Source organism: Rhamphochromis longiceps, linkage group LG3, assembly GCF_057381845.1.
Source record: "Rhamphochromis longiceps isolate RC_006_pf linkage group LG3, R_longiceps_female_GT1.1, whole genome shotgun sequence".
Classification (NCBI taxonomy): domain Eukaryota; kingdom Metazoa; phylum Chordata; class Actinopteri; order Cichliformes; family Cichlidae; genus Rhamphochromis; species Rhamphochromis longiceps.
Genome location: NC_140559.1, coordinates 6,729,243 through 6,746,407, shown reverse-complemented (window position 1 = coordinate 6,746,407; position 17,165 = coordinate 6,729,243). Strand labels below are relative to the sequence as shown.

At 43.2% G+C, this 17,165-nt stretch overlaps 1 protein-coding gene across 4 annotated transcripts in view; it reads right to left on the bottom strand.

Moving 5' to 3' along the window:
* Positions 1-17,165, bottom strand: part of LOC146672687 (uncharacterized) — a 35,096-nt gene that overhangs the window by 3,254 nt on the left and 14,677 nt on the right. The window contains exons 1-5 of one of the 4 annotated variants that reach the window (XM_085387828.1): positions 15,923-16,341; positions 10,717-10,822; positions 10,152-10,298; positions 5,445-6,293; positions 4,941-5,127 (exon numbers count right to left, since the gene is read on the bottom strand). In XM_085387828.1, coding sequence (XP_085243954.1) covers positions 4,941-5,127; positions 5,445-6,293; positions 10,152-10,298; positions 10,717-10,734 — 1,201 coding nt within the window. In that variant the 5' untranslated portion in view covers positions 10,735-10,822; positions 15,923-16,341. Of the gene's footprint in view, positions 1-4,000; positions 5,128-5,444; positions 6,294-10,151; positions 10,299-10,716; positions 10,823-15,922; positions 16,342-17,165 lie in introns of those variants that run through there. The other 3 variants (XM_085387798.1, XM_085387807.1, XM_085387818.1) reach the window with 3 other exon arrangements.

The following is a 17,165-nucleotide window of genomic DNA, read 5'->3' as shown; positions in this document are numbered from 1 at the left end:
ACTGAAACAGTGAACTAAATATCTGAAATCTTTCCTTCCTTAAAAGTTATAATCCTACTTAAGTTATAGTGCAAACGCTTAAGCAACAAATATACTTGATGCTAATTAATTAATATTTCCCTTTGATGTTGCAACAATGCGGTCACTTCTGTCTTTAAACAAAATAATATTTTCCAGTTACAGAAATCATAAAGTCCAAACTAAAGTGCTACTGTTGCTATATGCATTTTATATAAATCATGGATGATGGTCCTGACATGAAGGAAGAGAAAGTTACAGGTTGCATCCTTTGACTTTGTCTCCGTGCCTTTGGGCGATTTTCAGAAGGACAGATGTTTCTGTTCAATTCTTAAATCAATTTTTTCAAACACAAACACTATTTTAAAGCTTCTAGAGAGTAAAATATTCATGATAATTATAATAACAATAATAAAAACAAAAGCTCTCAGATCCATCAAACCAAGCAGCAGAAAGAACAATAACTGAAGAGAAAACTTTAACCTTGTAGACTTCATTATGTTCCAGCTGCTCTACAGACGCTGTGACCTCGAACTTAAGCAGGTCGTAAAGTATGTGCAGCTCAATAACTTCATAATCAGACCCTGTGGTATTTAGGCAGCAGAACAACTAAGAATAACAACTACAAATAATGTTTTTAGGTTTAGAAATCAGTCCAATAACAAGGTGTGTAACATCTAGCAGGGTGACAGAAAAACCCAGGGTAACTTCTAAGGACCTCAACGTCTCTCTCACATTGTGTTTTTTAAACATGCTTCCATTCGTAATACGTTCCCCTGTGGGGGGGGGGGGGAGGGAGGGTCTAGGCGGGGAGGGGGAAGTAACAAAAGTGACCGGGTCAGAAAAAAGAGTCAAGGAGGCAAAACAGTTAAATAAAACAGTTTTATTGAAGTAATTCAACTAAAAGAGACGGACAAGCCGCTATCACCATAAGAGTAACACAAACAAAACTCAGGCGTTGGTCAGTAATGCAAAATGTCAAAAGGAAAACGCAGCTCACTAGCTGAAAACCACAAAACACAGCTCACCAGCTGGAAACACCGCAAAAACACTCAGCTCACTAGCTGTACCCACACAAATGGCACTCTGGCCCAGAGCTCACCCTGCTCTGGGCTTAAATACCTTTAATTGCTGATGGGAGTCAGCTGTACAGGAGGGAAAGGTGGCACCTCGGGCAGGAGGTAGTGGGACACTCCCACACAGGCATCCTCAGGAGAGAGAGAGGCCCTGCTAGGGCCGTAACACCCCCTCCCATAAATGCAAACCCATGGTTTGTCAAATTTACGATAACACAAAGTGAGTCCATAGCCGTTTCATGAAGAAATTGCAGGCTTTCCACCTACCAAACCCCATAGCACCGGTTAGGCTGTCATGGTCTACGGTGGGTGGCTGGAGTTTCCATTAGGCTCCTGAACTGACCTGGGATCCGCCCCTGGGCAGGGCCAACTCCAGCTCCTGCACACCTGGAGCCTATTGCAGGCTATCAAGCCAGAGGGATTTAAACCACACATCGATGTTCACTCACTGCCAGTTCGTCATCAACCCATGTTGGTAACAGGTCTTGTGTTTCAAGTTCTCGCTGTGATTCATCTTACTAACTAAGACTCTTTTGTGCTACAGTCGCTGTACCCACCCTGGCTCACTCCACCTCCGGACTCGGAATACCTAATGATCATTTTGGAAATCCCTCTGTGCCTCACCTGCCTGCCCTCCTGCCATCACACTCCATCTGGAGCCCCGGATCTCAGGTCAGCCTTTCCACGCCACTCAGCCTCCCCTGGATCTTCATCATCCCCCTCTCAAACACTCCAGGTCCCTAACTGCAAAGTAAGAATTGCTGCTCTTATACTGGCCACTTCTGAGCTGCCTTCACTACCTGCCTAACTTCTATATCCTCTCCCCTCAGTGTGACTGTTCCCCACTCAGCTCCGTTCCACTTCTCAGGCCTCGTTCCCTCGCCCTAGCCACGTTCCCCTGGGCACGCCACACCAAGGCTCCACGTCTCGTCATTTTCTGTCTTTGCCACGTTTCCCTTTTTTTGTTCCCCTTGCACTTAACCGTAATAAACTATTAAATCATCTACCGTCTCCGCTCTGGGTTTCTGCACCTGGGTCCTATTCAGTACCGGCCATCCGTCGCCGTGACATAGGCATTGCCTGCGGGAGCTGCCAATCCCATCTCAGTGGGTTCACAACATTCCCAGAGAGTGGCCCCAAACCCTTGAAACAGTGTCCCATGGGATAGCCAGGGCTTCGAACTATCACGTGTGGAGAACCCAGCAGGCAGCTAGCAGGCTTCGCTGAAACACAGACCTACTTGTTAGCAAGGGGTGCAGATCTGAAGGGTGGTTTTGAACATGAACCGGAGAAAGGATCAACCAGCGGCAGCTCAGGGTTAGTTGGCCTCGTACACTGATTACGGGGTGCTACCAAGCAATTATGCTCCAGGTTTAGCCTTTCCGTAGGCCTGGCAAGCTTGTCAGTTTGAGAGCCTTTTCTCAAAACAGGCCCCTTTTGTGTTGAGTGGGCTTTCTGTTTGAGTGCCAGTTTGACACAATTGGCAACCACATGGCCAGGCTTGTGACAGAAAAAACACAGTTTGGGCCTAGGTCTTAACACCATAACTGCATTTTCCTTCTTAGCTGGCCCACTTTTACCTGTCCAGGCTGCGCTATAGTGCAGAGGGATATCCTGTCCTACCGCACTTGCTGTATGAGTCAGCTTAAACTCATCTGCCAGGGTGGCAGCTTGCTGTAGAGTTGTAACCCTCTGTTCACTTAAATAAAGGGCCACAGACTTAGGGACAGAGTTTTTAAAATCCTCCACCAGCATAAGCTCACATATGGACCCCACATCATTAACCTGGCTTGCCGCACACCACCTATCAAAGAGCCTCGCCTTCTCCCTGGCGAAGTCAAGATAGAACTGTCCCTGCGCCAACTCCAACCCTCGAAAATGCTGCCTATAGGCCTCAGGTACCAGTTCATAGGCTTGGAGGATGGCACTTTTGATCTTTCCATAAACCAGGCCGTCCTGCCTAGACAGACCAGAACACGCTTCTTGAGCCTTACCTGTCAACCGACACAGCAACATCACCCCCCACACATCTTGAGGCTACTGCAGTGCAGTTGCCAGGCGTTTGAACACACTGAAAAAGCTGTGAACACTGGATTCACAGAAGTCTGGAACCAGGTGAATGTTATTGCTCACAAACAAGCCTCTAGACACCTGTACACTAGCAGCTGTGTCAACCATTTTGGGGATGGTGAAGAGTTAGCAAACCACAACCTAATTAAGACAGTTAACAGACCACACACAACTTACTTTAGCTGACCAACGTACCTCACGCCACACACACGTTAACAAAACAACTTACCCAGTTCCAAAACCTTGCCCTGTCTATCTTCCGGAGCGTGCTGGGCTCGAGGCAACTTTAAAGGCAGAACTTCAGCGACCGGAGCCCTGAATTGCTTACCCCCGACAGAGAATTAATCCCCACCCAGGATTACTCCAAAAACAACAAAGGCAAAAAAACAAAAGACTGCCCGAAGGAGGAACTTAAAAAGCTCAGCTGGGCACTCACCTACCTTAACTGGGAAGTTATTAATCTCTAAAAGGTGCCAAAGCGAGATAATCAAAAAGAAAACCAAATCCAACACAGAACTCCCTTTTCAAAGATCACGGACGAGCCCCCACTTGTTACGTTCCCCTGGGGGGGAACGTCACTTTGGGTTAGCTGGGATAAGTGATGGATGGAGGGAATTTTACTTCAGCCACAGAAATCCTAAACAGGAAGGAGGAGCAGAGTTACAGTGGATCAGTATCCAGCAGGGAAACAAGGTTTATTTCAATTTCTTGGCCATGAGTGAGATTTACTGAGTGGGCAAATTAGGGAGACGACACCATCAGATCCCGAGCCCTCCATGTGTTAATCAAGAGACGGCTGCTGTGCTACATCCATAAATAATGAATAAATTAGGAGCTAAAGCTGAAAGGACAGTTTATTTGTACCATCTTCACGTGAACACATTCAAGAACATCACAGATGAAGAAACATTAAAAACTTCCACACTACATAAAGCAAGAAAAATAGTTTTTCTTTCAGGTGGTTTCAGAAAAACAGAAACATCAAACATCTCCAAGACTCTCTTTGAAAGAACTACAAACCTTTGTTCTCATGGTCCAATCATGAGTGAACTCCCCGATGAAGCCTTGTGTGCTAAAACATGTCAGAGTTTTAAAGGTTAAACATGAGTTTCCAAAACGTTTTGCTGGAGAACAATGAACTATTTGACTGAGTTTCAATCATTTACAGACGAGCAAAACCAGGACAGAGAAAAAAGGACAAAACTGACTCAGTAAAACAACAGAAAAGAAGATCCCATGTAGATCTGTATTATGTAGAAGTTCATCCCAGCAACCAGTTCAGTTCAACACAAGTTTAAATGATTCTATCTGAACTCTGTGGAGCCTGATCTCAAGCTTTTTGAGTCTGACCAGAGGATCTTTCTGTGTCTTCAGATTCACTGTGATCCAGTGATGGGAGTGATTTCAGCCCTGAGTGATCGCGCTGATGTTTGCACAGAGCAGACAATGAGGTGAATGTTTGGGCACATTGGTAACAGTGAAACAGTTTATTAGTAACGTGGGATCGTTTGTGTGCAGAGTATGAACTGAGATTCCTGAAGCTCTTGTCACACTGGTCACAGCTGTAGTTTCCTTCCATGTGTGCACGTTCATGAATGTTACGATTACCTGACTGTGAGAAGCTTCTCTCACAGTGTCTGCACTTGTGTGGTTTCTCTCCTGTGTGGACTCGTTTGTGTGTTTTAAGGTCCCATGCAGTGGTGAAGGATGACCCACACTGATCACAGAGGTGCTTTTTAACCCCACTGTGAATCAGTTCATGTTTTTTTAACTCACTTGGTGTGGTGAAGCTTCTCTCACATTCTTTGCAGTATTTCAGTTTGTCTCCAGTGTGTCTACGTTGATGTAGTTTTAGGGTCTTTTGCCGACGGAAAGTTTTTCCACAGAGGTCACAATGAAAGTCTTTCCCACCACAACAGTGATGACAGGGTTGAGAACTGGATCCATCTGTGTCGCTCTGCTTCTAAACAAAGACACAAAGACAGTGTAAGTCAGTCCTTCAACATTTGTATCCTGAACGTCGCCTGAAATAAAGAGCATCTCTGCAGACGTCCAACTACATTTGACTGTTTCAGTTAACACACTCTGTTTACTGGGCTGCAATAACTACAATACTACCACCATAATACTACAGTAATACTAAAATCATAACTGAAAGGAAAATCTGAATAATCACTCAGAGCTGCTTTTCCATGCAGTAGAATTGCTAACACAGTTTAATGAGCAGAGTTGTTCCAAACAGTCAGGCTAAAATGACAAGATAACAATATAAATACATACCTCACAATAGCTGCACTTGTAGAGTCTCTTTCTGGTGTGGATCTGTTGGTGTTGTCTCAGGTGATGTGGAGATTTAAAAGTCTTCTCACACAGGTCACATTGATAAGGTCTCTCCTCAGTGTGGGTAAATATGTGTTGTTGTAAGTGTGCGTCTGTTGTAAACTGTTTGCCACACTGTTCACAGCAGTACACATCATGTCTGGTGTGAATGCGTAGGTGTATATTTCGGCTCCCTCTCTGGCTGAAAGTTTTTCCACAGATGTCACAGCTGTATGCCTTAATTCCAGAGTGGGTAACTAGATGACTCTGTAAGCTGCTACTGTGAGTAAAAGCTCTGCCACACTGATCACAGCTGTACGCTTTAACTCCACTGTGGATGAGCTGGTGTTGTTTTAGGTAACCCTTCAAGGAAAAAGACTTTCCACACAAGTCACAGCTGAACGGTCTCTCTCCAGTGTGGATGACCTGATGCTGTTTTAGTTTAGCCTTCAGAGTAAAACCCTTCCCACACTCGTCACAGCTGTATGGCTTAATTCCAGAGTGGGTAACTAGATGACTCTGTAAGTGGCTACTGTGAGTAAAAGCTCTGCCACACTGATCACAGCTGTACGCTTTAACTCCACTGTGGATGAGTTGGTGTTGTTTTAGGGAATCCTTCAAGGAAAAAGACTTTCCACACAAGTCACAGCTGAACGGTCTCTCTCCAGTGTGGATGACCTGATGCCGTTTTAGTTTAGCCCTCACAGTAAAACCCTTCCCACACTCGTCACAGGTGTGTTTTTTCTCTCCCTTTCTTCTGTGAGGTTTGTCGGCCTCCTGAGAGCGCTGACTTCTGGCTCCATGTTGGTCCTGCAGTGACAGAGATACAAACAGAGGCAGTGAGTGAAATGCAGTCGTGGAACAAACTCAACCTTCAAACTCCATTAACACTAGTTTTAAACCTGAAGGTGGAGCGTGGCACCAAACACCTTAAAGGTCTCTTATCCCCACCTGCTGGTAGTTCTAACACATTACATCCAACCTGCTGTTAAAGATAATTCATGACTGTTCAAACACTAAAATCATGCCCATCCCTCCTGATTGTACACACACACACACACACACACACACACACACACACACACACACACACACACGCACACACACACACACACACACACACACTATTTTATAATTAAGATTATTTTGTTGTTTCCTATTACATATTTCTATAATTTGTATAGATTTATACATAATTATTCAGTGATAATAAATCCTATGTTTGTTTATTCTAAAGGAACCCCGTTAGCTTCCACAACAGATGTTGCTCGTCTTCCGTCAAATACTCACATAAAATATTACACAATGAAGTGGATTCAAGATATCCACATAATTTCACTCTTACATCCACAGTGAGGTTTCACAACTGTTCAAATATAAGCAATCAATAATAATAATAATAATATTTCTCTGTCAGCCTTCTCGGTTACGAATCGTCTTCTGCTCCTCTGTCATGCGGCGTCCCACAGGGCTCAATTTTAGGGCCACTGCTCTTTTCACTGTATCTATTGCCTCTGGGTTCTATCCTTAGAAGGCATGGGATCTCATTTCATTGTTATGCCGATGACTGCCAAATTTATTTGCCACTAAAACACAAGGATGGCATCTCCATAAAACCTCTCTTGACTTGTCTAGATGACATTAAAGCTTGGTTGGTTCTAAACTTTTTAAATTTTAATGAAAAGAAAACAGAGCTGTTGGTGTTTGGACCCAGTGGTCCCTGTGAGTCCTCCCCTGTTGTTTTAGGATCCCTGGAAGTCTATTTTAAATCTGTTGTTACTGACCTTGGTTTTAAGTTGGACAGTGATTTTAAATTGGACAACAAAATCAGAGCAGTGGTGAAGTCCGGTTTTTATCATTTAAGGCGACTGGCAAGAGTAAAATCTTTTCTTTCGAGGCAGCACCTTGAAACAGTGATCCATGCTTTTATTTCTTCCCGCCTGGACGACTGTAACTCACTTTATGTGGGGGTCAGTCAGTCATTGCTCTCACGTCTGCAGCTGGTTCAAAATGCGGCTGCACGACTCCTAACAGGAACTCAAAAAAAGAGAGCATATAACCCCCGTGCTGGCCTCTCTGCACTGGCTGCCTGTGTCTTTTAGAGTTCATTTTAAAATTCTTATGTTTGTTTTTAAATGCCTTCACAGTCTTGCCCCGCCTTACCTCACTGAGCTTCTTCATCTCCACACACCCTGTCGGTCTCTCAGGTCAGCTGACCAGCTGATCCTGGAGGTACCGAGATCCAGGAGGAAGCTCAGAGGGGGCGGGGCCTTCTCTATTGTGGCTCCAAAGTTATGGAATCATTTGCCCATGCACGTTAGAGAGGCCCCTTCACTGTCCACTTTTAAATCACGTCTTAAAACCCACTTTTATTCCTTGGCTTTTAACCTCAGTGAGACTTAGTTTCTCTTTTAATTGAAGTAGTTGTTTAATTAATGATTTCACTCTTCTTTTATTTGTGTTTTATTTATATCTCATGTAATTTTATGTTACAGTTCCAATGTACAGCACTTTGTGTCAGCTGTGGTTGTTTTAAAGTGCTTTATAAATAAAGTTGATGATGTTGATGATGAATATCAATAACATTGAGGCACATTACACAAATTTCAAAAACAAATCATGTCTTACAATATTTACAACAACTAAAAGCTCTGTAAATCGGCTTTTAAGTGTTCATTGAAGTTTTGAATAATTCTCTAATTTTTTAAGGCAACTTATTCCACTTAAAAGTTGCTCTAAATGTAACAGTTTTACAAAACGTTACTTTTAACTCGAGCATTTACTAAATTGCAGTTTGTTGAAAACTGTGTAATATGATGATGTATTTCATCTGGATACTGCAGCTGAGCAGAATAAATGTGGTGTGTTTAACAGAATTGCTTTCTTTAGAACTACAAGTAAGCCATAGAATATTTTAGCCTGTACAGGAAGCCAAGAAAGGTTATTATGCATTTTATCAATATTAGTATAGTATGAACATCTTCACACTAATCTGGACGCCTTATTCTGGACTAACTGAAGTCTGTTAAGATCTGTCTTATTAGCTGCTGACCAAATGATTGAACAATACTCCAGATGAGACATTACTAGTGCATTAATGACATCTTTCATAATGAAGAAGTGATACACAAAGAGCATTTCATAGCCATAGCTATGCCTTGTCGGCAGAGTTATGTGACATTAGTGATGTTTGTACTTTCAGGGTTAACTTGGTTTTAAAGCCTTTAAAATATACGCCGTTCAATAGTCGACCTTAATCTGACAGAGAATGTGATGATTTTGTGGATAATTAAAGTCAGTCATATATCCACAAACACAACAAGCTGAAAATCAATGATGCTGCTCGGTTTGCAGTCCTGAACATCACGGCACAAGCAGGATTCACTGCACTGTTAATGTTAGCTGTGTTATATTGCTGCCTCTGTTCGGTGGTGTTGAGCCAAACGCACTTTAACGTGTGTTTGAACGAGCTGACGGTTCACTCGTTAAGCTGAAAGAAAGATGCTTTAATCACAGCAGTCACACATGTGTCCACTGCACCATCTGGAACTCTTCTTGTTTACACTCGTAATAACACAAACACTAAATCCTGCTTCTCTGGTGCTGTTGTGTAGCAGTGTGTACACCTGAGACTGTCACCTGTCTGTCTGCCCTGCACTCTCTCTCTGTTTCTTTCTCTCTGATTGTGGAATAAAAGTATGAACATGTGTTTATAAGTTACACTTGTGTTTGAATCCTGCAGCTTATCACACATTTGATTTCCATGTGTGACGACTGCAAGTGTCCAGAGTGAGGACAGACTGAGGGACCCACTGCTGCACATCATCTGTGAGGCTTTGCAGCCCTGATGATCCACCAGGACAAACTCAGCAGTGTGTGAGGAAGAGGAGGAGGAAGAGCCAGCAGGAGCTGACAGATGGAGAGAATAGACAGACTGTTCCCTGTTTGTGAAGGACTGCTAGGAAAGTTTAACATAACTGTCTGTGCTGAATCAGTCTTATTAGGTAATGTTCAAATAATGTGATCATCCCAGTGTTTCCAGTGTGGGAGAAAGTACTCAGGGCCTTCAAGTTACACACTATGAAAGGCAGCAACAAGTTTAATGTTCGGAAACCTAAAGTCAATATTTGTCAATATTTGTCTCTTATATATGATACATCTATATACACACTGTCACAGATACTTGTCTGTGAGTGAAGTGATTAATATAATAACTATAATATTGGCCATATTATATTTACATTACCACAGTGAGATGACTTTAGTCTCATGAACAACATCAGCTAATTGTTATTTACAGCTAATCTTAAACGACTATTCAGCACAGAAATGAAGCCCAACAATCATGTTTCACAGTCCTGTGGTCTCAGCCTCAGATACTCATCAAATCACACAGAGCTCATGTAGAAACAAATGAACTAAATATGTTCTCCTTCATTTCTGTCAAACAAAGCTGTATGAAACGTTTCCAGCTGTTTAGTATCATGGTTGCTAGGCAACCTGGGCCGCGCGACGGAGGCTAGACGTCCCATTTCACGAGCCTATGAGCCTCGCACTTCGGCCTTAGCGGTCTTTGAGTACGCGGCCCTTGAGGACTTTAAAGCTGCAGAACCTGAATCGGGATACAGCCATGATGATCTCCAGCCTCGTGCTCGCCAACATTCTCACCTGAGTTAAGAAGACGATCACTGAAATGGTCTCAGCAGGTCCTTTGATGACAGCAATGAAATGCAGTGGTAAGGCTTTTTGGGGATTAAGTTCGTTTTCATGGCAAAGAAGGACGATGCAGTTCATCTGATCACTCCTCATAACATTCTGGAGTGCAGGCAAAATGCTATTATAAAAACTTAAGCAGCAACTTCTCCAGGTTCCAATATTTATGCAATTCTCAAACCTTTTGGCCACGACTGTATAACCTCTTCTGAAGTTTAGTGGATATTATACATGGTTATGCTCAGGATGTGTCGGCCAGTTTCCACTGGAAACGCCTTTTGGTTAAACTGTCAGCGAGGAATTTGCATTTGCACTGTTACATTTTTATATAACTTTAATGCACATAAACAACAGCTGCTTGTTTCAGTGAAAATACATTGATGGGTTTTTAATAAAGTTGTGCAGCTGTAAAGTATTTTGTCTGGTGTCAATTCTATCGTCAGCTACATCGTTATGGCAAATGTTCAAATGTATATGGTGATAAATATCTTTGGTCATATGGTCCTGCTCTGTCTGTCACCTTCTGTGTTGAGCTCATTGTTTCCTCTGTAGTGGCTGAGCTGAGTCCAAGTAGCTGAAAATGTTCCTCTGCTGCTCCGTCAGACTCTCCTCCTCCTGCTGATCAGCTGGGACACAAAACAGATCTTTGTTAGGCTCCACACTGCACTGAAGAGTCAAAGTGTCTCATATGTTCATCTGACAAGTAAAAGAACACATTTTTGTTTCCCGAGGTGGGCAACTTGTTGGAAACAAACACAAAAGGTTTGAGCACTGATACCTGCCATTGCTGGCATTGAAAGATGCAACGCCAGCAATGTGGATTGTCAAGACTCAAACCAATCATCAAGCAAAGACAACAGGGATCAAATGTACCGCATTTTGATCCGGGACGTACTCTGCATGAAAACAAGCGCCCACTCTTCCTGCTCAACAAATGACAAGGGCGGAGCCTTATACCACGTGATACAGAAGCTGTGCCATGTGATGCTAAAATTAGCAGGGAAACAACAATGGAGAGCACGTCAGGGATGACGAGAAAGTGACAGCAGAAAATCCGTCCCGGTCAACCACCCAAACATCAATAACGGGAACCTTATACAGCGCTTCCCTATACACGTCGAACTCCCGCAGGCACAAAGACATCACGGAGGCTATCACTTATCACCTGACCAAAGATATGGCTCCATCAACACTGTGCAAAACGAGGGATTTAGGAAAACGATCAACACCTTAGACAAACGCTACACAGTGCCGTCCCGCAACTATTTTTCTATTGTTGCACTACCTGCTCTGTACACGCAGCGTCGAGCAATGGTGGAGACGGAATTTCGAGCAGGGCCCTGTTTCAGGAAGCCGGTTTAGTGGAAAAACTGAGTAAGTATACCCTGAGTTAACGAAAACTCTGGGTTTTCGGTTTCACAAAGCGAGTTCAGCTGAAGCCTGAGTGAGTCACTATGACGACACACGCCGTGAAGCTAACCTGCCCCCTAGCAGGTTTACTACAACTAACCCTGACTGTCTCCGCCCCTTTGTCGGAAACCTGACAGTAGGAAGTGTCGGACATGGCGTGCCACTTCCTTGAAGAGCCAGTAGATCGTGAAGCCCAAATTCTCCGCAGAGCTCTCCGCCGGGAGAGAGTGATCAGAGCGCGTTTGGACATTTTATCATTTCCTGATGATTGTCTGTGCGAACGTTACCGTTTCTCAGCACAATCTATAATTTATTTGGATAACATCCTCAGGCCATATATTACGCATGTGACACATCGCGGACATGCTCTCAGTTCTGTACATATTATTTGTATTGCACTTCGGTTTTTTGCAAACGGGAGCTTTCTGTATAATATTGGTGACGCTGAGCACGTTTCCAAGGCTACCGTCTGTCGGGCAGTCAGGAATGTTACAGTTGCACTGAAACGTCTCCTGTACTCGTTTGTGGTGTTCCCCGGTCATAGACCCACAAGATTCATCAAAGAGGGATGCCACAAAATTGCAGGTATCAGGATGACCAAAACTTAATTTATGATGTGGTGATACTTGAACTACTACTTAAATTTTACATTTATTTTCAGGGTTCCCAGGCGTGATTGGCTGTATAGATGGTACTCACATTCCAATCATTGCTCCTTCAGTAAATGAAGGAGACTATGTGAACAGGAAGTCTTTCCACAGCATTAATGTACAGGTACATAGTTCCCTGTAGCATTTCAAACTAACAAATTATTTCATCATAGTAATGGATGCTAATTTGTGTTCTCTGCACTGTGAAGATCATATGTGATGCTGCCAACATTATCACAAATGTGGAAGCCAAGTGGCCAGGCTCTGTCCATGACTCACAAATATTCCGTGAATGTACACTGAGCACAAAATTTGGACATGGTGAGTTGAAAATACTTTAAAATATATAAAGACCAATTGCTTCAGGGACATTTGAACTGAAGTGTATCCTTCTGTCTTAGGAGAGTTCACTGGCTACTTGCTTGGTGATAGGGGGTATCCATGTTTACCCTATTTGCTTACCCCTTACTCTGACCCTGAACCGGGCCCACAGCAGCGATATAATCTGGCTAATTGCAGGACAAGAGCCAGAGTTGAAATGACTATCGGAATGCTTAAGGCCCGGTTCCAGTGCCTGCAAAGACTCAGGGTCACCCCAGAAAGGGCATGTGACATTATTGTGGCATGTGTGATTCTTCACAACATTGCCACAATTAGAGGAGAACACTGTCCTTCTGAACCAAACATCAGCAGTGATCCAAACCATGAACATCCTGACCCTCCCATGGACATACAAGATGGAAGAGCAGTCAGAGACACCATATGTCACAATCATTTCTTTTGACCCATCACCTCAACATGTTGAAAGAAGAATAAACAGATTTTTTGTTCAACTGGCTTTATTGGTCACCTGTGTTTCCTGTACACAAAGTATTAAAAGATGTAAACCTCATAAAGTGTCTCTGTTGCTTCCTCCTCTGTAACAGCTGTCAATGTTTCTTCATTATTTTCCTGTAGTAAAGAAATAAACAACATTGCTGTTCTACTGTAAACTCATATAATCTGTGGAGTAATACTCACAACTGCATGTTGGTCTGGCTCAACAGGAGGCTGCACCAGATGCAGTACACCATCACCATCAACTGATAGAATATGAGGTTTATACAGGTCACTTATAACTTACAAGGGACCAAATGGCAATTAACAAACATATCAATCACCTTACACTTCATTGTCATTATGCTCTCAAAGACAACCAAGACTGAGGCAAGGCAAAATCAGTAGGAAAATAACTTCACTACAAAATAATCCATTATGGTAAAGAGTTTATCAAATGAATGAGTCGCACTGCAAAGGTGACTGTGAAGAAAGGATGTATGCACATCATGTATTATTTTGAATTTACCCCCTATGTAGGCACTTGTGTCTTGCGGGGTTATTGACTCAGAGGATGTCCCCGCAGAGATGCCTTCAGCCACAGGGCGCCCACTGTTTTGGCTGAGGGCCAACTGCTCAGCCTCTGTGAGTGGTGGTGGTGGAGGACCCCCACCTGTTTTTCGGGCCTCCGCTTTTTTTCTGTTGGCTATAACGGGTCACATTTGAGCATACAGAGTAAGCAAATATGTACTTGTAATGTGCTCAGATAATTTCAATAAGTGCTTACAGACAGAAAATTTATGTAGCCTCTAACTGCAATTGATTTACATCGGACAAACAGACCAAGCACTATGGCTCATAATACAATTACACCTTACCTGTTTGGACTATATTTTTATATTTCATTTTTACTTGCTGCCAGGAACGTTTGGGGCCTGTTGGGTTGCACCTGCGCTCACATCACGTCACAAAATAAAATGTATAAAATAACAAATAAAATAACATATGATAAAATAACGTGTTAAATGGGTGGAAATCCCTAGATCAATGTTTAAATTAACACTCATGCATTGACTCTGTCGGCTATGTTTTGCCATGCATGCTCACTTTCTTTTGCAGCTGTCGCTGTGTTACTTTTTTCCGCGGAATTTGCATGTTATCGGCATATGCTGCCATCAGAATTTCGGCCTCAAGCGCTGTAAAATACATTGACCGCGCCTTCTTTCCCTCCGTCTCCATGGTGACTCGCTTAATCTGTGCTCCACTGATCAGGGCTTTATGTATCCTCGTCCGCGCGCTTCACTTGGGGTTAAAGCAACTCCGCGTTGACTGAACTACTTGTTATCAGCCTTTCTGAAACCGAATATTCCGAGTTGGACAGTTCGGGGTTACTCAACCCTGCGTATCGTTTTTCACTCTGAGTTTTCTAAACCGGCTTCCTGAAACAGGGCCCAGGACAACATTTTGCTGCAACAACAAAACGTGAGACATTTGTTGTTTTATGTTTATTTATTGTTATGAGAGAATCATGATCTCAATTCTAAGCCAAAAAATGGTGATTCTCATTTTATGCAAAATCGTGCAGCCCTAACATTAACACAAAACTATTGTTTCACCAGAGAAACACACATGAAGAGAGAGAGAGAGACAATAAAAGCTACCAAACAGTCGTCATAATTCGTCACACAATGAGAAAAGGACAAATCAACAAGTAACAATGACTAATTAATATTAAAATCTGTAACATAATGTAATGTTTGGAGTTTAGTCTGATTGGTTCAGGATGACCTGCCATTATCCAATCACACGTCTGCTTACCTGCATCTTTTCTCTTTTTTCTAACCTGAGCACCTGATGGCTTTGAACTTTTGTTGTCCATCTTCCATTGGTTTGAATTTTGCGCTCCAGTACAAACACAAATCCCCAACCCGAGGATCAGCACAATTAACCTAACAGACCTACACCTTAGTTCACAGATTCACTTTGTCTAAGGTTGATTTCTGGGATTTCACACAACCCAGGATTCAGATCGTGAATCCATGATGGGCTTGGATTTACATCATTATAAATGAAATGTGCTCTACTTGGAAGCAGCCGGCCCCGCCCCTTTTGACGGGTTGTGTGAGACTTTAAATCATCAAACTGTAAATTATAAATTTAAATTGTTATTGATCCTTTACCCCGAGTCCTAAAGTGTAGATTTATTTTCTTACTCTTCTTATATTTATTGCTTGTTTACTTGCACTGCTGTAACTGCAGCCTCGTCGTCTCGTCTCTCTATATGCTGGACTGTCTGTGGCGGAGATGACAATAAAGTTTACTTTGACTTCAGCAGCGCGCAGGCGCACCGAGGGCTCTCGCGCTCACTTTATAGAATTTAGAAAGAACATCGGTGCAGAGTATAAGTCTGTATCATAATATCTGCTTGTTGTGTTGTTTTTATTTTGTTTTGCGAGTTGGTTATTAGATGCCGCTCCAGCCAGCCAGAGACTCCCCGCCGCCCCGCCCTCTCCTCCCTGTGCCGCCAGCAGCAGGCGCACCTCGCAAACGGAGGGCGCCCTTACTCCCAGCAAATGGCTGATAGAAAACAGATCGGTGCCTACGAATTTCCCAATATGCGCTGGCATGACGTCGGGGAAGCATGGGTACGACCGATTATTTTCTTTTTTTCTTGCCCGTGATGCCCCCCCACCACGATGCATTCTATTGGTTTGCACACTTACACACACCCAGCTGTGGTTTCCTGTTTTGCTGGACTCTGGAGAGCCCCGCCTTTAACGCTCTTCTCTCACAGAGAGCAACAGAAAACTTGGAAAAACTCCAGATTGACTGAACTCAGTTCAAAGTTACCTTGACACCTTTAGATGTGAGAGGTAGTGATGGTCCGCTTGAAGCTGACGCTCCGGTGCGTGTGTCAGAAAGATCAACGCGCTGCTTCAGAAGCACCGTGTCGAGGCTTGATTCGTTTGGCCAGAGTCACGTGATCAGTGACGTCTGAAGCTTCATTTAGAACGTACCTCTTTTTAAATCGAACTTTATTGAAACACAATGAGTATACAACATACAAACAGATGAAGTTTACAAAAGAACAGAACATGAACATACAGAACCAGGAGTAAAAAAATGATGATATGAGTAGGCGAAAAAAATCAACATATTGTAACGTGCAGTGGAGATGAAGCCAGCCGCGGAGGTGTGCAGGTGGATAGCGAATGAGCAACAGCTTCTGACTTTCCAAAAAGTACTCATTTATTTACAATATCAAAAATAAAAGTGCTACCTCTACCACACATTACTAAAGAGCACACTAGTCCGCGTACACACGGGAGCATCCATTACAGGAGGAGTGCAAAGAAGAACAAAAAGGGGGTGACACCAGTCGTGAGACAGGAGGCGCCGCCATGTGGTGATACACTGCATTACAATAGCAACTGTTACATAGTCCCCCCCTGGTGAGAAAAAGGCTGTCCTCAGCCGTACACAGCTGAAAAAGCACACACCACACCTAACAGTACTCTATACATAGAGGTTACAGCTAAGATTGGTGCACACACACAGGGCAAAAGACCATTTAAAAATGAAATTGGTGAAAATAAGACGAATATGTACAGTGGAAAATCAGTTTTCTTAGTTTTTTTCACTTTTTTGTTTTGTTCTTTTTTTTTTTTTTCTAAGTAAATGCCAAGAATGAACCTTAACGCACGAAAGAGCCATAAAACTGGATTAAGTAGAGCAAACAGAAACATCTACATATCATGACTCAAAGTAGCAATGCAACAAGACAGCATCAAACAGGTTTAACCAAAACATTTCACTTCAGATCAAGCCTGGTTGTGTGAAAATCATTAGTCCATCTTTTGTTGCTCCAGCCAGACGTAACTCTGGGGCAACGTCTGGGCCTGAGATTGTAATGTCCACCAGCAGCTGGGTGCTGGACAGATCTGGGTGAAACACTCTCTGGAACAGCGCCCACACCAGAAGAAGAGTCAATGTCCGGTAAATCAAAGGGGAATGGCTCAGAGTCAATGTCAGTGTCTGCAGGGGGGCCAGGGTGGGCCTGAGAGTCAGAGTTCAGACCCTCTGCGGTCTCTCT